The sequence below is a fragment of the Balaenoptera ricei genome, chromosome 5 (assembly GCF_028023285.1).
Source record: "Balaenoptera ricei isolate mBalRic1 chromosome 5, mBalRic1.hap2, whole genome shotgun sequence".
In the NCBI taxonomy this organism is placed as follows: Eukaryota; Metazoa; Chordata; class Mammalia; order Artiodactyla; family Balaenopteridae; genus Balaenoptera; species Balaenoptera ricei.
Window position 1 is genome coordinate 24,246,209 of NC_082643.1, and position 23,631 is coordinate 24,269,839.

Sequence of the window (23,631 nt, forward strand, 5' to 3'; positions counted from 1 at the left end):
TTCTTATCTACGGGATGGGGGTGGGTGGTACCAGCACCAACTGCAGAGGCCTGTTGAGATAAGCATCGGGGTACCTCTGGCCAGTGTCTAGCACCTATTCCACAAACGCTGGCTTCCCCTTGCCTGCATCAACATCCCCATTTTTAAGCTGAACAAAGGACAGGTGAATGGCTACCCAGTTCTTCATCTGGGTCCAAGAAAGATCAAGCAATGGCTCAGCTGCACTCTCAACACTTGCCAAGCGCTGGAAGGAAATGCCAGATGATCTGCACAGTGGGTCAGCTCGGGGGATTCCGGCCCTTCAGCAGCCCAGCCAATAACAAAGGAAGGCTGATGGCAGAGCCGGCCAACGAACCCATGTGCCATCCCGGACGTGGTACCCATCCCCGAGCCCTCAGTGTAAGGAGGTCCGTGAGACCTAAGTGACGGCTGATTTGGCATCCGAAGACCTGGCTTCAAATCCCAGCCCACTCACTTAGGAGCTGTGAAGCCCTCACCTCCATTTCCTTGTCTGTCAATTAGAGATAACAATTCCACATCCCAGGGGGTCTTGAACGAGGCTTGTCGCTGCCTCCCCATTCACACTGACTGATCCCTACTCACCCTCTGGAACCCTCTTCCCCTCTCCCCCAACTCCTGCTCCTCCTTTAGATCCTAGAGCTTGCTCGGGGTCCTGTACCTCCTGTATCCCCAACACCAGTCTCAATGCCGGTGCAAAGCAGGCAGTGATAAATATGCACTGAATGAATCCACTTCTTCCAGGAAGCCTTCCCTGACTTCCCACCACCCGGGCCCCACTCTGGGCAGCCCAGCCCCTAGGTCCCTCCCTGCCACTGTCCCGTCACTGACCCCTTGTCCATCTGGTCTGTTCTAGGGACTCCTCAGGGCATGGACCTTGTCAGTCACGTCCACGGCCATATTCCCCACTCCCAGCAAAGCGCCTGACACATAGTATGTGCTTAATAAATTGTGGGCTGTCTGGGTGAATCCATGAACAAAGATTCCTGAACATCTTCTGTAAATTCTCTCAAACCTGTCAGTCTCTTTCCCTTCCTATAAGGCCAGCCTTCTCAGCACGATTAAGTTTTCCTATTCCAGATATTTCCTCTCCTAAACATCCCATGCTCTCCAACTAAATCCAACTTTTTTTTTTTTATATTTTAATTAATTAATTTATTTATTTTTAGCTGTGTTGGATCTTCGTTTCTGTGCAAGGGCTTTCTCTAGTTGTGGCGAGCGGGGGCCACTCTTCATCGCGGTGCGCGGGCCTCTCAGTATCGCCGCCTCTCTTGTTGCGGAGCACAGGCTCCAGACGCGCAGGCTCAGTAATTGTGGCTCATGGGCCCAGTTGCTCCGTGGCATGTGGGATCTTCCCAGACCAGGGATCGAACCCGTGTCCCCTGCATTGGCAGGCAGATTCTCAACCACTGCGCCACCAGGGAAGCCCTAAATCCAACTTTTAATTGTGATGAGTTCCATCTAAAACATTAACAGCAAATGTGCCTTCTCTTCCATTTCCTGGATTTCCGTGCTCTTTGCAATGGACGGTATCGGCTCTCTGAGTAGTCAGGGGAGGGGCAGGGAGAGTGGGAGGGGGCAGGCCAGCTGGCGGGGGGCCGTGGCTTTTGTTCCTTCTCTGTGCGCAGCCCTGGAGGAGAGGCCTCAGGTTATAAATCAAGCTGAGCCTGTTTCATGGAGAAGGTGCTCCACTGCTGATAGGTGTTTATAGCTGCCTGTTTACAAAGCCGAAGCATAATTAATTCTCGGCCACCTCGCCGCTGTGCCAGCTGTCCCATGCAGCCAGGTTTGGGGTGGCCAGGCTGAAGGAGGACAAAGGATGCGCTCTCCTTTGCGCCCCATCAACTGTACTGAGTACCCTTCCCCCCCCCTCCCCTCCCCCTCCCCCTCCGGCCCCAGTCCTCTGAGGGACTTGGTTGGATTGCTCTGGGGACCCAGTAAATGGCACCCCTGTTCCTGTCCAAGTGTGAAACGCCTCGAGGGGGAGAGAAGAGTCAGGTATGTAGAATCAGGCATACATCAGGCGTACGGGGTGTACATGCAAACCCCAGTGGGACCTGCTCTCCCGGAACCCAGAAAGGACCTCACCCAGTGCAGGCAGCACTGACCCAACCCAGGCCTGTACTTCATGTCACAACTCGTCCTAAACCCACAGATCAGATATACTCCCCATCCCCACTGCCCAGCAGTAGCCAAGTGAGGGTAGAGACGGTCCGGAAGAGCCCTCCCCCCAGAATGAGGGCTGGGGAGTGGGGCCCCCAGCAGCCTAGATGGGAGACAGGGGGGACCAGATCCCTCTCTGCTTGTTGCAGAACCAGACTTGTGCCTTCCTTAGATACAGAAATGGATCTAGCCACCTCCTGCTGGCCCGTGGGCCATCTGTCCCTTCAGAATGACTTGCAAGTCCCCCGATCAGATCCATCCGCCAATCAGATCCCCAAGGTATAAACACGGAAGTTTAACTCTTAGGGTGCAGCCGGCTCTTCCTCACTTCCCGGCTCCTGGGGCACATCCCGTTTCACCTTCGTCCCATCTAAGTCCTCCTGGATCATTTCCCTGGGTCTGCATGGGACCCTGCTCCCCAGTGTGTGCCTCATACCCATACGCCACCTCCTTCGACACATGCCCCTGCTTCAGAGAACACACTGGCATCTATGCCCTCAATGTAGAGACTTCATTCCACAAATGAGGAAACTGAGGCCCAGGGAGGCTGTGAGGCTCCCCCGGGGTCACACAGCCAATCAGCAGCACAGCCTGGGCCTGTGCAGGGGTCTCGAGGCCCAGCGTCGTCACCTGTCACCATGCTGCACAGCCCCTTACAAGGATACAAGTCCAACCCCCCAGTTTTCAGCCATTGCCCCAATTTATCACCTGCCGTCCCACTGTCCCCATATGGACAAGCACATGTAGCCAGAAAAGTGTCCCAGTTTGGAGTAATGAAAATTGGGTCACTCGTAGGGAAGATGCCAGAACAAGGCACACCTGGGGTTCACAGGGTTGACCACAGGGGCTCCCAGCTCCAACAAATGCTCCAAAGCATTTGGAAGCAAAGTTATCAACTGAGTCCTTGGCATAAAGCCATATGGGTCCTTGGGGCCCTGCTGTCCTGCCGGAGGTCCTGGCCCAAAGCTCTCCTGGAGATACAATTCACCCTCTGGCCCAGCACAGTTCAGGACCCTCTCAGAACATCACAGGACTGCAGGAGACTGAGGGGCTGACGTGGCCGGGCTGCCACCCTGGTAGGTTTGCCGCCCACCGCCTGTAGGGGTTGCCCCCCCCCCACGCCCGGCTCGAGCTCCTCATGGCCACGCTGCAGGTCACGCTCGGTTGGTTAAAGGGTAGGACTGGGATTGTGGTGGGTCAGAGTCAAGGGTCAAGGGCTTTGGAGCCACCCTGGAGCACCCGTTCCTGGGGTGCTGATAGGCGCGGATGTGTTGGGTGTGGCTCCCTCCTTCTGTGGTTCCCCTGCTCAGCAGAAAGACAAACACCTGATGGGACCTTTCTGAGTACCAGGTGCACATAATGTGTTATCTCAGACCCCCCTTGAGGGGACCCCAAGAGTCCTCTGGCCCCGATTTAGAGCTGAAGATACGGAGGCATGAGAGGGGCCAAGGCAGGTCAACTGTGCATGGGCAGCGGACACCTGAGTCCCTTGGTGCCCGTCCACTCTACAGATGTACACGCACCAGGGACAAAGCATGGGGGGGAGGGGCCCCCAAAGGGAAGGAGTGGAGTTCGAAGGCATCGGAGTGCCCGCGGCATTGGGAACCAGCCCCAGTGTACCCCAGCTCTGCCTCCTCCTGGCCGAGGGAGGTCTTAACTTCTGGGACTTAACTTCCCTTATCTGTAAAATGGACAGAACCACCCCCTCCTCCAGGGCTATTCACAATTCAGTGAGATGAGGTGCAACAAGAAGATGCAATGGTTGGCAGGGGTGGGTGGTGGATCTGTCCCCACCGTGTCCCCTGGCTGGGGCAGAGGAGGGCCTTTGGGAAGCTGTCCAGTCAGGAGGATGCCGTGTGTGACGGGGCTGTGGCTGGTGCACGGTGGGGTCCCTCCTCCCCGCCTCTCCCTCCCGCAGAACAAGCCACCTTCATGATTGAGTTTTCTCCCCAGAGAAGCTCAGCATTTAAAAGATCTACTCTCCTTCTCAACTGCACAACGTAGATGAATCTAGAAGACATTCTGCTCAATGAAACAAGCCAGATACAAAGGACAAATAATCTATGATTGCACTTATATGTGGTCCTAGAAGAGGCAAATTCATGGAGACAGAGAACAGCTCAGAGGTTACCGGGGCGGAGTCAGGGGGGTTACTGTTAAATGGGGGCGGAATTTTTGTTTGAGTAATAAAAGCATTTTGGAGATACATGGTGGTGATGGTTGCATGATATTATGGATGTAATTAGTGCCCTTGAATTGCACACTTAAAAATGGTTAAAATGGCAAATTTTATGTTACGTATGTTTTACTACAATTTTAAAAAAAATTGAGTAATATACTAAAAGGTCCACACTTTAAATGGGTGAATTGTATGGCATGTGAATTATATCTTAATAGAGCTATTTTTAAAAAAAAAAAATTAAAGATGTGAATCTTGACAGCTGGGGTCTCTGTTTGGCCAGGGTCCGAGCGGGCAGGCTGAGCCCATACACGGCAGCCAAACCAAGGTGCCCGCCTGTCCTGTGACCTGCACCCTGGTGGACAGAGACTCTTTCCATTAGCTTTGCTGACACCCAGAGGAAAGGGATCCCCCCACACACTTACCCTGAGGCTGAGAGCTTGGTGGGAGCCTCTGATGTGGCCCAATGTCCCCTCCCCACCCCCAGAGGAGAAGGGCCTGGAGGGGAAAGATCATTGCCTGGGGGACACAGGGATGATTTTAAGATGATGCTAATCCACCTCTCATTCAGAACAAGACTGGACGAGAGCCCTAGACTCGGCATGTCCCTTCTCCTCCCCGAGCTCCCAGCTCCCCACCTGGGACAATGACAGCGCCTGCCCCAGGGGCAATGCCTGGACACTGCTCACCCAGCCTGGGGCAGGCACGCATGCCCTCTCGCTAAACGGCAGGGTGGCTTCCTTCCCTTCCATCACACGCACTCGGACAGTGGTCCCCATTACCCATTGGGTGGATGCCACGTGGGCCGTGTCTGGGACAGGTCACCAGGCTGTAACGGTTTCCAATAAAGCTGCTTCCTCGAGGCTGGGCAAATAAGATGATCCAGGAGGTCGGTGTGTCCTTAGAGTCAAGCTGAGCAGAAAACCCAGCTAGCTCACCTGTTCCCTTCTGCAGTCTTCCCCCCGTGACAGGGGGCTGCCAAGAAGGAAAGCACAGCTCCGCCCAAGGCCATCATCCCAGATGTGGGCATCGCATAGCACAGCACACCTGCAGCGGGGAAGGGCCGGGGTGGGGCAGTGACTGACAGGGTGAACCCCGACCTGACCCCCATTTGTATCAATAACTTCTGCCTGATGCACACAGGGAGGCGGGTCTGTGGGAATCTAGTCTACCTCCTAAAAAAAGCTTTTACTCACCTCTTGTTTTCTGTATTTATTTTTTCCAACTTTATCGAGATGTAATTTACAAATAACACTGAATAAGTTTAAGGTATACAATGTGTTGATTTAATGTACTTATATGTTACAAAATGATTACCACCATGTTGTTAGCTGACATCACCATCCCATCACATTATTACCATTTCTTTTTGTGGTGAGAATATTTAAGATCTACTTTCTTAGCAACTTTCAAATATATAATATAGTATTATTAACTATAGTCACCATGCTATAGATTATACTATAGATTATATATATTATATAATGTATAGATTATACATTAAATCCCCAGAGCTTATCCATCTTATAACTGGACACTTTGACCAACATCTCCCCATTTCCTCCACTCCTAGCCCCTGGCAACCACCATTCTAGCCCCTGTTTCTCTGAGTTTGACTTTTTTAGATTCCACATATAAGTGAGATCATATGGTATGACTTCACTTAGCATAATGACCTCAAGGTTGATCCACATTGTCACAAACTCTGTATTTAAATAGGCAACAGTATGGGATGCTTTTCATATTTTTGAACAGAGAAATGGTTTGGATGACAAGGTCTCTGCATCCTGTTACTGGTCAGGAAGACAAGGGAGGTGCAGCACCTTCAAGGTCAGACACATCCCAGTTCGGATTTTGGCTCAGCCGGCTGTCTGCAGCAGACTGCTTCTCAAAGCGGGTCCCAGCACTGTCTCCCATCCCATCTGTTCTCCACAGTGTGACCTGGCCTTTCCTGAATCCAAAGGCAGAATCTAACTCCCCTCCAACCCGGGCCAGCCTGTGACTTGACTGAATTAAAGTCACACAACTGGTGATGGGAGACTCCGAGGAGGTCAGCAAGTCAGATCTCGCACCTGGATCCTGGGACACCTGATTTGGCAAAGCCAGCTGCCACCCAAGGAGTCCCAGTGCCCTGAGACCGCCATGCTGGAGAGGCCACGTCTATGATCCCCAGGGAACCAGCCCCACCACACACAGAACACGTGAGCGAAACCATCTTGGACCCTCCCACCCCCAGAGCAGCCGGCCCAGCAGCCTAGAAGGAAGATGCAGCATTTGTCATGTAGAACAGATCTGCCCAAATTCCTGACTTACAGAATCCAGGGCACATAATAAAACCGCTGTTGTCTTAAGCCACTAAGATTTAGAACGATTTGTTGCGTAGTAGTAGTGACCATGACACCACTGTGTGACTTCAGGTGTGTGACCTGACCTCTCTGGGGCTCCGTTTCCTGGGATATAAAAGGGGGTCATTCCCACCACCTCCCATAGTGGGCATAAAGTTCCGATGAGATCATAAACATATGTCTCATGACATCGTTGCAGTCAAGAAATGGCAGCTTCCCTCGTCATAGCCATCACCATTACTATTCTACCATGAAGACGAGATACCTGTACACGCTAGAAAAGGGTCACAGCACAATTCTTCTCCTGTGCAGCCAAAGCCCCATCACCCATCAGACACACATCAAGAGACAATGATCACAGCCATAAGTCACCATGTATTGGAGCTGAAATTGATCCTTTTTTTTTTTTAAAGCAAGAGAGACAGAGACTGATGGGTTTGCCGTAATCTACAGATTACTCCAGAGCTGCATTATACATGGGGACTGACTCTTTTAAAGATCACCCACATGAAAAATTTTGATACATTTTATTTTTAGTTTAGTAGACATGATATTCAAATCCTTATTCAAGCCCTTTAAAAACACTCCTATGTTTTCATGAAGAAATTGCATTCCCAGATAGCCAGAGATAGGAATAACCTGAAATACAGAAAAAAGGTACATTCTCAAGGATGCTCATCACATCTTAATTTAGAACACCCAAGTTGGGATATGAGTGTCCGAGAGTGGGCGGTCTCTCCACCCTCTACGCACTGGCGTCCGTACCTACCAGCCTTAGGAACAGGCTGGTATCGACCAGAGACGATGAGGGGAGGCTCAACCCTCCTTTCTCCACCAAGCACGCCGCCCCAGCCCTGCCTCGACAACCTCTCCTTCCCGCCGCCGTCACCTCCATCCCCTTCCACTGCCGGCTCTGGGCGCCTCACTGGGGCTTTCTCGCCTCTCCTGGAAGTGCTCTCGTCCCAGTCTGAACCTCACTCCCCCACTTCACTCTCTAATCTTCCAGAGACCTCTGGTCACTCTCGGTTCCCTCTTTCTTCTCTGCCTGGACAGATTACAGATTACCAAGGTCCCTTGGTCTGTTCATCCACCACGACTGCCCAGGAGCTCCAAGACCCACAAGTTAATGCTCCGGCAACCCTAGAGCCACACTGATTCTCACCTGCGAACTTCTGTCCATAACACCCCTACTGCCTGGGATGCCTTCTCGCCTGCTTCCTACAAGCTGCTCCTCTGCTCTGGACTCAGCCTCTCTGCCCATCTGCTCCCAGGCTGCGGCAGGACCCCACTGCATTCCAGCTCCCATCACACTGTATTATGATCACCTGTTCACGTCTCCTTGGTTCCAGAGGTTCTCAGGGGAATAGGTGGGCCTGATTCCTCCTCTTTCCTGTATCCTCCTTCCCCACCCACATACCCACTGTAGGCAACAAGCCCCAGTCTGGTGGATGAAGCCTACACAGTTACTGAATAAGTAATTAAATCTACGTGATGGACTATTACGCAGCCATTAAAAACTGTTTACTCAGAGTCTGTAATAATAGAGGGGAATGTTTCAGCACGTTTAATATTTTAAAAGAAACAACTGTATTTATATTACAATCTACAGGGGGGCAGTAAGAAAGAAATAGAACAAAATTGGAACAATGTTTCTGGGGCAATGGAGTCAAGGATGTTATTTTTTTCCCCCTCTTTATTCTACTTTCTGCATTTTCAAACGTTTCTGCAATGAGATAAAATAAAGAAATTTAAAATCGTGCAAGGAGCATCTTAACATACATGCACCTTGGCTCCCAGAGTATGACAATATGGGACACCTTATGATGATGGATTATATTTTCACAGCTTCAGTAAAGAGCCTTACCTCTCCTTGGGGAAAATATTCAGGTTTTTGTTTTTTTTTTTAATCACCTTTCACATTGAAATCTGGTGTAGGAACCACTATCGCTCAGCCCTTGACTCCTTCAGCCAGTTCATTCCACGATGGATTGTTCCCGAAGCAGACAGGCTGGCTAGCGATCTGCACAGTGAAAACAGTGGACGGAAGTGCCTCTCTCCCAGCGATCTACTGGCTGCCTAACCATTTTTGCAGTGAGGAATTTGAGTTATTTAATATTCTTGAGCTGCTGCTTTCAATAAGGAAGATACTGACTCCAGTCCTCCAGCCATGGTTTAACATCACCATGCCCTTGACATGTGGAAGGGCTACACAGGATAGACACTGCCCATTTGGCATGAGTTCAGGGAGACCTCACTTTGCTCAACTGTGTGGAACCCTAAAAATGACCATGCAAGCTGAAACACTCAAAGTGATCTTAATAATCAATGTGGAAAGTACAAAAGTTCCAGGATCTTAAAAAAAAACTTTTTAAACACATTAAAAACTCTCTTACTGATGGTTATAAATGTATAGGGTAATAAAAAAAGAGTAAAACTAATATTTTATTGAGTACACAGTCATGTAAAACATTAGAAACATTGAGAATTCAAGTGTGTTATTTCTTTGTAAAAAATGTATCCAGACTAGTTTCAACGGTGCTGGCTTCCTCTGCTTGTTGGATAACTTGCGATGCTGGGCAAACATCTTTTCTATGCCTTGAAGCACTGCCTTTCTAAGTTTAGATCAGCTTCCAAGATTCTATCCTCTGCACTTCCAACACTGTGAAATATCTTCAAGAGTTCCTTTAGCATGAAGTGTGCTGCCAGCGTCACCTCCCCTGGGACATCTTCACTTTTTCTGTCACAGGCACTTCTCTCATTTATGTCAATAAGTTCACCTTGACTTAGTTACTTAGTTCCCCTGGCTGCATATAAGAGTCTCGAATGGTCACAGCTTCAACATTCCCAGAATCAGCAGTTTCCTCTATAACTCCATTTACATCCAATCCAAATTTCTCTGTCAGCATTATTACTTTTCTTCTTCCTTTTTTTTTTTTTTTTTCTGAGCGTCGTCTTTGTGGGCCAAATTTCCTCCTTTGACTATCCATTTTTGTAAAATGTCATGTGGGTTTATCACCAGGAAACAAGGAGGCAACATCACCACATGCTTTGCTGTCTATGTGTGAACCAACAGATACTCAGGGACCAACCAGAGACAGACACTGAAAGAAGTGACTTGGTCTCAGATCACAATACTCATCTGTTATTTACTTAGTGATTTGTGGGCTGGAGAGTGAGTGGCGAAGTTTCTGCTTTATGCAATTACTCACAGTTACCACTTTGTGGTAGCTGAAATCTGGGCTATGTGATTGCGGGACTGGCATTATTGAACAAAACTGTGGTGACTGAAATCCGTACACATTGGAACTGTGCAAAGTGAAGATCGCCAGGTGGAGGCGTGGCATTTGGAAAAAAAAATTGGACTACTCTGGGGTCAGATTTGAAGATGTGTCATTTGTTCACTCAGTCATTCAAACACACATTTATCCAGCACCTAGTGGGCACCAGGTGGGTACCAGGTGCTGAGCTGTGTACAGAGGAAACAGGCATGTCCAAGATATATATCCGCTGATGTTTCATGAGGCAGGACTCCAGGTCCAATGTTTCAGAAAGGCCAGGTTCCAGTCCTGTCTTATGATCTGAGCTGAGTCACCCCTCCTGGCTGGGACTGGGAATTAAGGTTCTTTAGTTATAAGGAACAGAAATTGACTCAGGCTAACATAAGCAAGAAGGAAGTTACTGGAAGGTCCTGAGGGAGCCACAGAATCTAGGAGAGAGCACAGCAGCTGGAGAAGGGGCCTCAGAAGGAGCCGGGCAGTACTGGGAATTCAATTTCGGGGATCTATGACTATTCCAGTTACCTATCGCTGTGTAACAAATAACCTTATAACTCAATGTCTTCAAACAGAAACCATTTATTTTGCTCATGAGTCTGCAATTTGGGTAGCTCTTGGTGGAGATGGTGTGCACAGCTGAACAACCTGCCCAGGATCTCTCGGCTGATCAGTGGTGAGGAGGGGTCCTTAAAAGAGAGGGGCACGCCCAGGGGATTCCCAGGATCCAGGCAAACACCTGTCAGCATCCGGTCCCGTCAGGCAACTGGGATTCAGAAAGGGATTACGGACTGTGGGGATGAAACTGTAATCCTTACGAAACAGTAACAAATGTCTTAATCAAGTCAGGATGGAGGACTGGTCTCCATCAGAAAAGATTTAAGAGACAGAACAAGCAGATGCAGATGCAGGACTTTAGATCCTGGGTCAAACCAACCAACTATAACAAGACGTTTTTGAGATAACTGGAGACATGGCTAAGATGAACCAGAATCAATCAACCTGTTTGTTTATTTTTTATGGAAGTATAGTTGACTTACTAAGATGGACCAGAATTTAGATTGAAAGAAATTCGTACTCATTTTGTTCGGTGAGATAGTGGTACTTGGTTATGCAAGAAATGCCCTCACCTTTCAGAGATGCCTGCTGATGTAGGGGTGAGATGACAGGAGTCTTGAATTTACTTAAATATTCTTAAGCCAAAAGGATGGGAAAGTAAATGAAGAAAGTACAGCAAAATCTTGAGAGCAGCTGAAAAGCGAGGGAATGGATGAGGAGCAATTCAACATACTATTTTCTCTACTTTTGTAGATATTTGAAGCTTTTCATTAAAACTTTATTGAAATTATAAAAGGAAATTCAAAAGCTGATAATGACAACACAAGTAGCTCCCTTTTATTGAGATGTAAGTGCAATACGCACATTATTGCACTTAATTCAAAAAGCCCAGGTGGCTAGTAGTTCACCCTCTCCTTTAGGGATGGGGAGACTAGCTCAGAGGCTGAAGAACCTGCCAAAGGCTCACAGCCGTGCCCGGGAGCGGAGCTCAGGGGTCAGGGCTGCAACCTCTGCAGGGCGTGGGGGCCGGAGGATGCAGGAGGCCAGGCTGGTTCACAGGAGGCCCTGGTCTGCAGTTGGAGATCCCATCCCTGCTTGGGGCAGCCGGAACCTCTGAGCAGCCTTTGTTCTGCCTCAATGTGCCATTCAGCCCAGGGTTCTGGAGGACAATGGATCCCACTGTGCAAGGAGGCAATGCCATCCTGGGCAGCACAGAGGCCCCAGGTGGGCCCTGGTCCCCAGGCAGGCTGGCAACTACAACCTGGGCTCAGGTAGAGGAGCCCAGATGCTGTCAAGGGACAAGCACGTGTAACTCTGCACATGCTATTCTTTCTGCCTGGAATGCACTAGAAATCTGTGTCTCAGCACGCCATCACTCCCGACCCTGTGAATGCCACTCCCTTTAGTGCCAAAGCACCTGTCCTCTATAGAACTGTGATCATCTCCCCCACTGATGCGGTGGACGGGATCCCTTCTTCCACTGACCCATGTGGATTACCTTCACCACATGCGGCTAGGAGAGATGCAGTGCGGCTACGTGTCTAGCGTGAGCACCGTGCCAGGACGCCCTGGGTTCAAATTGCGAGACCCTCTGAAGCTGGGTGCAGAACCAGAACTGAATGGGCCACCTGTCCCTTCCCTGTTGGTCCAACCAGGCAATGTGGAGGTTAGGAGGATGGGTTTGCAGGCAGATGGCCGGCATTCAAACCCCAGCTCTGCCTCTTACAAACCATGTGACGCTGGGCAAGTGCCCAAGCCTCAGTCTTCTCCGTTGTAAAATGGGGTAAAACACACACACATGCACACACACACACCGGGGTTTGTGAGGATCCAATAATATGAGGCACTCAGTATCACATTTGGCATCAGTAAATGGTCGATCATAATAATGGCTATTATGTTCGTTTCATAATTATTTAATGCTGAAGACCAGGTGAGTAATTTTGCACAAGGGCTGACTGGTGAGGAGACCAAGGTTAATTAACAGGACACCCCAGGGTGCTGTGGGGCTGGCAGATTGCTTCAGCAACTCCAGACTCCATCCTGAGGCAGCCCACTCTCTCACTGGCATCCAAGATCCTGGGAGAGATGGGCCCAGGTTTCAAAGACACAGCCTGGCCTGTGTCCACAAAATGAAACCAGGAGCGTGGAGCTCTAGAAATGGTGCCTTCTGGGACCTGGAGCATTTGTCCCAGGGCAGGAAGACTGGGGCGGGGGTGTCAGGTGGGTGAGGAGCCTTCCTGGAGAGGAGGTCACAGAGAGCAACCTATTCTGCGTGCCAACGGGGAGAACTAGGGGTGCAGACTATAAAGGCTCATGGAGAGATGGCATCACCAAATAGAATCCAAGGGAACCAGGTGCTGGGTGGGTGTGGGCACCTGAGAGACGCTTCCCAACGTTGTCCTGGTGGCTTGGCAGCATTTGAGGCTGGGTGATCCAGCTTTCTTCCTGCCAGCACCCCCTCCCTCCCTTCCCTTCCAGGATTCTCTTGGTTCTGTGACTCCAGAGCCTTCCTGTTTTATCTCCCACGTGGGTGGCCACCAAGAATTCTCGTTCTCTGTCCCTTAGATGTTGGTGAACCTTGGGGCTCTGGCCTCAGCTCTCTTCCCTCCTTCCTCTCACTCCCACTTCACTCTCCCTGCCCAGAGACATGGGTTTCTTCCGTGCCTAGCACATAGTGGGTGCTCCAGAAATGTTTGTTGAATGAACGAATGCATGAATGACCTTGTTCTTCAATGTTGTACGTCTGGCATCTAACCTCCCCCTGGCATTTAAGGGGGATCAGTAAATGTCTGTTGAACAAAAGGGGAAAAATGTTCAACCTCATTGGTATTCAGACATGAATTTAAACAAATACTTTTCATCTATGATATTTGCAAAGGTCAAACAAATTAGAATACCTAATGCTGATCAGCATGAGGTAAAATAGAGAAACTTTCTAGAGAATAGTTTGTCAATGTGTGTCAAGAACATTAAACACGTTCATAATTTTTACGTAAAATTGCATGTGCAGGACTCTCTCTGAAGAAAATTATTCCAGATTTGGGGGGAGGGATGGGAATAGGGTGTCTTCCTACACACATAGCATTCCTTCCCTCAGTGTTAGTTATAAAAGAAAATAAGCAACCTAGTTATCCATCAATCGGGGGTGATGAGTTGAACTATGACATCTATCACCGGAAGAGTGTGCAGCCAATAAAATGATGGAATTTGGGGGCGGGGCCGAGGTAACCAGTTACACACCCCTTCCCTGCTACGATTTGAGAACACACAGGGAAGATGGACAAGAAGGAAATCAAAAAAATTCTTCTTTCTTAATGGTAAACTCGTGGTGGGGAATGAGCTAGGGAACCCTACTCCACTGTCCCTCCTCTTGGGCCTGTGGGGAGAGACAGGTCTAAAGGCTGGACTCTGAAATGAGGGAAACATAGGCTTCTTCTTGGGGCCCCATGGGTAGGGGTGAAGCAGAGACCTTCAATACTATAGTCCCGCCCAACAGAGAAAAATTGTCCAATGAGTGACAGGTTCTCACCAATTCCACCAATCACAAAAGCCAAGGGGGTGAGAGGCGGGGCCAAGGATTCCACCCTCCCAGGAATTCCAGCCTCCTCCCTACAGCAAAATAGGGCCAACTCTAGCATTTGTGGAGCCCAGTGCAAAGTGAAAATGCAGAGGATAAAAAGCAGGGAAAAGTATCATTAAAGGTACAAAAATATAAAGCTTTCTCACTTTTTCCCCCATGACTTGTCTTAGTTATTTGCTATTTACTGACAATTGAAAAAAAACAGTTTAAATTATTAGCATGAATTTTATCGCTCATTCTGTTGTGTCATTCCAGCTTTAAATGCAAATAGAAGAGCACTGAACTCGAATGCAGAATCCCTGAATTACACGATTCGTATCTGGTAGCTCCTACAGGCGTACGTAGCTTGTTCTTACCAGAGCAGTGGGAACACGGCACATTTTATTTCACCTTTTGACGCTTGCATGTTCTAGGCACACACCTCCACCCTCGATGAATGACAGTTGAAGGGAACAGGAACTATGGTTGTCCATGTTCCCCTTTCTTTTGGTGCCATCATTTTCAGAAGCGATGATTAGCTAGCCCAAGGATGTCACACGAGTAACAAAGGATATGATAGGGTTCCTTGGTCCTTATGCTTCTCAGAATGTCACTGCCTCCTTTCTGCATTCAAAACAAGTTCTGATTCAAAAGGAAAGCATGGCCTCTCGAGCTGTCAGTGCCCCTGTTTACGCAACCACAGACATGCTGATCGGTGCCTATGCGCAGAATTCTGGTGGCCCCAGGACGCTGGGGAGCTCCGTGACACTCAAAGTGACACAAGGTAAGCATGTTACAGAAGCCGCACAAGGAACAGTGGAATCGCTTGTTGCATGTGTCGCTTCTGTTCACAGGTGTGCTCCATTGTCCCATCAGATGTCACTTACAAAACACGGGTTCAAAGATACAATTACTAAAAATTTCAAGATGGGGATAGCAGAGAATTAAACCAAGCGCAGGGTTCCTGGTCCTTCCGAATATGGGACCTACACGAGTTGCACACTCAGGACACCAGCTCTGCAGCAAAGCACTGGAAAATTCTTATAACCTCATGCTTAAAAGTACCCTTCCAAATGGTTTATATAGAGAGATTAAAGCTTTTATTAAAAACAGACATGGGCATTTAAAAAACATGGGCATGAGCTGTGGCAAATGGCTAACAACATGTATCTAGAGGCTGGTCTTTCCTCTTCATCTGCATTGTTACTCTGTAATCCTCCCCTTTAAGCCCCAGCATTTCATACAGCCACGCTTCAGGTGTCAAGACCTAAACACCTTAGAGAAACATCCCTTAGCTCTGCTGACTTTAAGGATAAAAACCAAAAACTGTAGCAAGTAAAAATCAGGAGATGATGCGGAAACATTTTATTAGCATTTGATTTCCATCTTGCAGCAAGAAAATGAGAAAACCCCTACTTGTTGACTGCACCAACCTTTAAGCGAGGGCTGGCTTCCTTGACAGTTTGGGGAAACTGATAACAATAACCCCTTCCCCAGGGTGGACCTTTGGAGTCCACATGGTCTTTGCTCCTGAGAACCTTGTGACAACCCAGGGCAGGAAGCAATGCAGGGAAACTGAGGCTCAGAGAGGTGATGTGACTTAATGGGGGACAGCCACCGGTGTCCCACTGCAGCCTCCTTCCCTGAAGTGGAGACAACATGAGCTCGTGAAAACCCAGGCAAACTTATGGAAGGGGTGGTCCTAAGTGGAAGCAAAAGGAACAAAGATTTCAAAAATCAAAGGCTGGCTCTCCGCTCTCCTTCTGGGCTGGCTCAGGTCACTGCCAGACGTAACCTCCCCTCTCAGCCCAATTTCTCTGGGGGTGGGGATGGAATTAGGTTAGCCAGTCTGATGACAGTTCTAAGGGCTAGTCTAACTCTAACCCCTAAAGAACAGACATAGTTATTTATGGACAATATTTATTAAGTACTGACTGTGCCCCAGGCCCTGGGCTGGGCACAATCACACACACCAAGCCATTCAATGCCATGAGTTCACTGAATATATTCCATTCATGAAGCATGGTGGGGAGTCCACAGAGAAGATGCTACAGCATCAAATAATTGCACATCCCTTGTTTCAAGTGATCTAAGGAACAACCTGGAGAAGAAACTAAGGCTCAGAGAAACCTGCCCAAGATTACAGACCCAGGGCAGACCCCACTGGGAAGGCAGGTCTCCAGACCCCACCAGGAATGCAGATCTCCTGACACCAGATCTTGGAATACCTCATCTGGCTGGAAATGCGAGGAGGGGAAATCAGAACTCTGCAACTTGGACTTGAGTGCATGAAAGAAATCAAAGAGGATTTCTAGAACAGAAAGCAAACAAATCAGCATCCCTCCTGGGTTTATGTATCTCGCATCTTGTTCGTGAGTGACAGGGCAGACTTTCTGTTTTCCAGACAGTCGGTAAAGGCTGTACGAGTCAGGGTACTGCTGGCTGCAAGTAACAGAGACTTGGTTGAAAGTTTGAAACAATGAGTAAATGTAACAGCTCACGGAACTGGAAGCCCAGAGGTGGGGTGGACATCAGGCCTGGTTAATCCAGGAGTCACAGATGTCACCAGCGTCCCCCGTTCTCACTCACTGTCTGCTCTGCCAGCAACGGTGTTGTTGGCTTCAGACCGGCTCCCTCCATGGTCTCAAGGTGGCCGCCAGCAGCAATGGAGGCTTCTGTGTTCCATCACAAGAGAGGGACCAGCTTCCTGCAGCTCTCTCTACTCTCCACTCAACCTCCAGAAAGGACTCCCACGTCCATTCCGGGACCAGTCACTGCAAGGGGGATGGGAGTACACTGGTCCATCACTGCCTGCCCAGGGCCAGACTCAGAAAAGGATGTGCTTGGTAAATGCTACTGCATGAAGGAGGATGAATGTATTTTGTAGATTCAATCTAACCTAAAAATGTTTATTTAACCACCCTAAAGCTGAGTCCTGGGGCTGCAGCAAGAGAACACAGCCAGGAAGAGTCCTTCCTAGAGCCATATCTGGCTCTTGAGAAAAGCCTAAACAGAGACTCTTTGGCATTCTCCTATCCCTGGGGCCCCTTTCTCTAGGGCTCAGGTCCTTCCACTGTCCACTGTCAACTGTACTGTTCTCCCCAACACTCACCCATCCTTGCCAAGTTCTCTGTGCCCCACAGTGACATGCACTCCATGCCTTATGATCACAACAGCCCTCAATCAGCTGAGCTGAGCTAAGAGTTAGAGGGGAAAAAGCTGCTCTAATTCACACTAAGGTGTGAATGACTAACAAAACCTAAACTCTCCCCAAGGTATTTGAGATTTTACAAGAAGAAATTGAGGAACTCGAGCAAGACTCGCACTGGTGAAGATGACATTTAACTTGAGCCCTAAAGGATGAGAAAGAAGAGCAGGAAGAGGGTGTTCCAGGTAGTGGACATAGACAGTGCAAATACCCCAAGAGAAAGAAAAAATTGCCTGCTTAAGGAACAGGAAGTAGATCAGAGCCACTGGGGTATTGTGAGTGTTTGTGGCCAAGTGACCAGGTGGAACAGGAATTTGTACACCTGGCTCTTTTACAAACTCCCAGCATCCATTATTTGCTTGTGAAGCTTCTCCAGGAACAAGACTTTTAAATGATAACAGTGCCATTTATTAAGTGCTTCCAACAGGCCAAACACTGTGCCAGGTGCTTCCTAAATTAGCAAAACCACTGATCATTCCAACAACGCTGTAAGATGAGTCACTATTACTCCTCCCTTTAAAGGGAGAAAGTGAATCTCAGAAACATTTAGTAACTTGTCCGAGGTTGCACAGAACCTGAAGAGTCAGAAGAAGGATTTGAATACAAGTCTCTCTGACATGCAAATCTGTAACTTACTCTGTGCTCTGAGCACAAAATGCAGGCAAGATGCAACAGTGCGAAAGTCTGTTTTCATGCAGGGAGGCCAGAAATCTCATATAATTCTAATAATTATTGTTATTGCTTTCTCAAGGGCGGGAACGTCAGATCTTGTTCCTAGGTTCCCTAGGACCTGAGCTCTGTGCCTTCCACACTCTGGCATTCAATCGGGGACGTGGACAAAGGCCACGCCTCAGTTTCTTCATCTATAAAATAGGGATGCGGGGTATATGGAGCTCCTGTGAGGCCGCAGCACATAATGGGTCCTCCACATACTTGCGCTGCCAGGCGCCCAAGTAGTTTTGTAGTTCCGAGGCGGTTCTTTCATCCACCATCTTATCTGACCCTCACAGAAACCTTAATACCTCTAGGCAGGATGGTATTATTCACTCCCATTTCACAGATGGGGAAAAGAGATCCATCCACATAACGGCGTTCCCTTCTAGAATACAGGCTGCCCACGGGCAGGACCTGTGTCCAGTCCCCAGGGCTAAAACTGACCAGAACATAGTAGGTACTCGGTAAATATGCGTTGTATGAATGAAGAATTAAAATCATCACTTCTTACTCTGATAACTATGCACTTCTCCCTTGTTCCTCCCTTCTAAGAGCTGGTGAATTTGTGAGAGAAACAGGGGGAGACAGAATAAAGAAGGAATTGGGGTTTGCAAATGTCCACTATGAGTCAGGCAGTGCTTTTTAAATACTTTAAATCACGGAGCCCAGTGCCCTGTCCCATCATCCTCAATGTAGAGATGGGAAAACGGAGGCTTCCTCCAGAAAACCGGACCAGAAGGACCTGCCAAGATCCCCTCTCTCTCCTGGCTCCGGCCAGACCACTGGGGCACCTGCCAGCAACCCAGCAGCCTTTTACCTCTGCCTCTCAGCAGGCTGCCAGCAGAAAGAACACCCAGGAAACACGCTGATCCTTCCTCAGCCTCTCCAAGGCAGGCGACAAAGGACCGCTTTCAGCTGCCTGGGGACCCCCGCCCCCGAAACCCCTAGCTTGGGTCAGAGCCCTCACCCAGCCTGAGCAGCCCTGCCCCCTCTTCCTACACACACCCAACAGCAAAGCGTGACTCAGCAGTTCTCCTCCGGGGAGCGGGGAGCGCCACTCTTCAGCATATCTCCGCCCAGGTTACACGCCCAGCCTCTGCTCCCCTGGGTCAGGACGCCCGGGAGCCCACCCCGCGCTGGCCCGGGGCTCCCCAGGCCTCCGCAGGGCTCGGGCTACGGGCTCCTCGGCCTCATTTCCGGCGGAGCCAGGCATCAGCGCGGCGGACAGCACCCTGGAGTCGAGTGACCGCTCCGAGGCCACACGGGTTCCTGACACAGGCTCCCACGCGCACCAGTCCCGCGGCACGCAATGCCCAGGGCCCCTCCCACCGAGGCGCCCACCAGGGGACCTCTTGCTCAAAACCCACAAACACTTCTGCAGCCAGTCCAGCAGCCCCCAGGGAAGATGCAGACGGCCCCTTAACCCGGGAAGGTCTCCAGCACAAGTGTCCCCACCGCTGCATGCTGACACCCCGCGGCTAGCTCTCCCCATCCTCAATGGAGGCTCCACTCCGCGGGCCCCCGGCTGCGGCCCGGGAGCTGTCCCCACCGTGCCCTGGGCAGGGTGGAGCAGAGGGGCCCTTGGAAGTTACAGGCTTATAAGAGAGGGCCGCTGACCCTCTAGATCCCACCAGCCTCGGAGTGGCGGTTGGGCTGGGGCTGTAGGGCCAATTTAGGGGATTTCAAATGCAGGGCCTGTTGGGGGTGGCATGTCCCACTTTGGGGGAAAATTCTTACAGTTTAGGGCCAGCTGTTCCTGTCTTAGTTCAACTCGACAGGAATAAAAGATGAACCCCAAACCAGACACCTTCTCCCACCCACTGACGGGCCGAAGACCGCGAGCCTCTAGGGGAATCTGGCAATGGATTTTCCACCCCCACCCCCCCACCGGGTCCCACTTCGTCTCCAGGGAGTGGGCAGCCTAGAAAATTCTGCGGGCTCTGGGCAGGGCAAACCCAGTATTCTAAGCCACTAAATTTCCCCGGTATTTCTTCACCAGATTAGCCGCAGAGGTGGCTTTTTTAAAACTGAGGGCCAGGGCCGATTCAGGACGCCACCAGGCCTGGGGGCGGAAAGCTGCCTGCCGGAGGGCGGCGCGGAGGAGGGCGCTGCGCTCTCGGGCTGCGGGGCAGCGGAGGCCGGCGCCCTCGGGCTCCCTCCCTCCCGGACCCGGGGCGGGGCAGGGTAGGGTAGGGTGGGGGGACACGACACACAGCGCGCGGTCCAAACCTTCGGAGGGCATTCGGTGCGACGGCATCCCCACGCCGCGGCCGGCCGGAGGGGGCCTCAGACAACACGTACGTTACCTTCAGTCACATAGCTGTGGTCCCGCAGGAAGCTGTGGTTAATTTTCCGCGTGTCCGTGTCCTCGCCCATTGAAGGCCGTGCCCGGTGCCCTGGGCATGCCCCGCCGCCGCACACCGATGCAATCCGCAGAGGTCGCGCCGGGCGCGCGGGCCATGCCGCCGCAGCCTAGCAGGGGCGCGGGCCACCGGGGCCCCGGGGGGCGGGCATCGCGACCGGGGGCAGCCGGGGACGGGCGAGGGCGGCCGGGACGGGCGCCGCGGTCAGGCTTGAGCGCGGCGGGCGGGCGGCGGCCGCGGGTGGGGGCGGGCCGGGGCCCGGGAGCGCATCCCGGCCGGCGGTGCGCGCTGTGTCCGTGCGCCCGGCGGCGGAGGCCTGGTGCCGGTGCGCCTGGATGCGGCGGCGGCGGCGGCGGGAGGGGACGCGCGCGGCGCTGCGCCGACCGAGCCGGGGCCGAGCCGGGCTGCTAGGGCTGGGGCCGCCGCCGCCGCCGCCACTGTCGCAGGCCCCTCCCTCGCGCCGCCCGCTCCTCCGCCCCCACGGCCCGCGCAGCCCGCCGCGCGCGCGGGCAGCCCGGCACCCTGCAGGTGCGGCGGCGCCCCGGCAAAGGCTGCGTCTCCGCGCTCCCGGCCTCGCGGGTGGGCACCTTTGGTCCCTGGGTCTGCCAGCGGGGGAGGGAGGAAGGAGATGGCCAGCTTGGGGGACACAGGGTCAGCTGAACCTTTGAGGGTCACCTTGCGTGCCCAGGTACTCCAGTTGTGTAAGAGACTGCCCATGGGTGGGGAGATTAGAAAAGGGGAGGACAGGTGGGCAGCCTCGCCAGGCCGAGGGCCGCGGCGACCAGAAGAACAGGGAAGGGAGCGGGGTGCAGCTGAAGGCGCATCTGGAGAATGGGAGACTTCACAGCGGCGGAAGACCGGGGGTGGGGAGTAGGGACAAGAGCCCCCGTTCATTGGTAAAAGAGGGTAGGCAGACGCATTCCCAGGAACCTCCTGAGCGCAAAACTGGACCCGTGGGAGGAAGCTAGGGGGCGGACTGGGGGGGCGGGGAGAATCAGCACCCTACAAACAAGGCAAAACTCTGGATGAGATGGCTGGAGGTAGTAGGCCTCCTCCAGGCAGAGCGCCGAGATCTCTTCTCATGCTCACCTCTCTACCTACTGGTGAGATAAAGTGGAGAAACAGTGCTGGGTACGCTCCAAAAACAGGCTGGGAAGTGCGGGTCACTCCTCCCTCTGCCAGGCAGGAACCTATCCCCCTCCCTTCCCTTAGTCATAAGTGTACCCGCCACCCCCTCGCATCCTACACAGTGCTTCACATAGAGCAGGCGCTCAAAAGCTATTTGTTCCCTCTTTTGGCGAGCTGCCACCTCCTCCAAGCTGACCCCTTGCCTGATGAACTGAGCGCCCTGCAGGGAGCCCAGCCCCCAGTGGGTGTGTCAGGGGTGTCGGGTATGGATCAACCCCCACCCCCACCCCGCCCTCCCCCTCCACACACACCAGCAGGCCTTCCTAGGTGCTCATCAAAACCAGTTTGGAAAGGGAGAGTAGGAAAGGTGCAGACTTGCCTCCAAGGGGTACCACAGCTGAAGGGGTCCTTGGCCTGAGATTGGGGGGTGGTTCAAGCCACAGGAGGGAGATGCCGCTGGTCTCTCTCACTCCTGCAATTCTGTGATGCTTTCCTCTTCTCAGCTGGCTTTCTGGGGACTCCAGGCACCTCCCCAAACTGCAGTGGGGACAGGAGAGTCCAGAAGGGGCTGGGGTAGGAGGATGGGGTTATGGGAGAGACTGGGGAAGGTGGAAGCCACCTGAGGTTTCTTGCTGGGAGGTGAGGGGGAGTTTCTGAAGCTAGATATGAGCTTTTATTCCATAGAAATGCCCAGAATGAACCTATAAGGAGGTGAAAGTCCCCCCCCCCCCCCAGCACCCTGCAGGGCATAAGTGAAAGGGCAGGACCCAGGAAGGGCCTGGGGTTCTGCCAGCGCCACCATCTGGTTGCTGAGTGACCCGGGACAGGTCCTGCACCTGTCCCCACCTCAGCTTTCTCACAACGTCCACCTCATAGCACAGGCGTGCAGATCCAGTTCAAAGACCAGGTAAATGCAAGGACCCTCAGGATTGAAAGAGGCTGACATCCAGTTCTCTATCACCCACCAGCCTGATCTGCTCAAGTGCCCCACACCTAACAACAGAACTCAGCATCCCACTCTCTGTCTGTTCCCCACTCACCTCTCTAGCTCATATAGCAAGTGGCTGCAGCCTCAGATACTGGAAACTGGACAGTTTGGGTTCAAGTCCTAACAGTGAAGGGGCCCCAGGCAAGCACAACCTTGCCAGTTAAATGGACGTGATCACAGGGCTGGTGTGCCCAGTTCATGCTTAGCAGGGGCCTGATCGGTGCTCTGGAATGTTAGCCATTATCATCATCATGCTGACCCTCACCTCTCTGATCTTGGGGAGACCCCCTCACCCCCATCCTCCCCATCTGTCAGTCCCACTGAAATACCCACCCTGTCTTCCAGGATGCCCTGGATCACAGTGAAAAGGGCCTTGCCCTGGCCAAACACAAGGATCCACCCCTTTCGTCAGCCTGTAAGCCAGGCTGGGGACCCGGGAGTTGGTGGTCTTGAACCTTGCTGGGCCCCAAGGCTCAGCTTCAGCCCCTTGCACCCCCATGCAGTCTCCTCTGACTCCCTCAGGGCTCCTCCGGACTTCTCTTCCATTCTCCTGAAGCACCCCTACGTCAGAGCCAAGGCCCCTCCCTCATCTTCCTTCTCGCGCCCACCTCCACCCCACTCAACCTCATGCCATCCACTGCTTCCTCTCCTATACCTGCAGGCATCCCTTCCCCTTGACACATCCTGCCCCTCTGTTCTCCTGACCCCAACCTCTCTCTCTGTACGGCCTCCTCCCTAGTCTTTCATTAACGATGACTATTTATTGAGCATCTACTATGTGCAGGCCCATTTCCAGCACAGGGGTAATGAGAACAGAACAGACCAAACTCTCTGCTCCCATGGAGTTGACCTATTAGTGGGGTGAGGTCAACAAGACAATGTGAACGTATAATATAGAGGTCATGATGAGTGAGAAGAGAAAGCAGGGTGCAGGGATGGAGATGGATGGAGGGGTCTATTTTATAAAGGGTGAGTGGAGAGGACCTCTCTGAGAAAGTGAAATTGTGTAACTACCACCTACATCAGGAAAAAAGGCCACTGCCATCCTCATAAGGCCTCCCTCACGACCCACACTCTCCACCCCAAAGATAATCCCCATCTCGACTTCTAACACTATAATTTTGCTGGTGGGT

At 51.7% G+C, this 23,631-nt stretch overlaps 1 protein-coding gene across 1 annotated transcript in view; it reads right to left on the minus strand.

Moving 5' to 3' along the window:
- Nucleotides 1-20,395, minus strand: part of PPP2R2C (protein phosphatase 2 regulatory subunit Bgamma) — a 137,949-nt gene extending 117,554 nt beyond the window's left edge. Inside the window, exon 1 of the mRNA XM_059923925.1 lies at nt 20,326-20,395. Coding sequence (XP_059779908.1) covers nt 20,326-20,395 — 70 coding nt within the window. The remainder of the gene's footprint in view (nt 1-20,325) is intronic.
- Between the last annotated feature and the right edge of the window lie 3,236 nt (nt 20,396-23,631).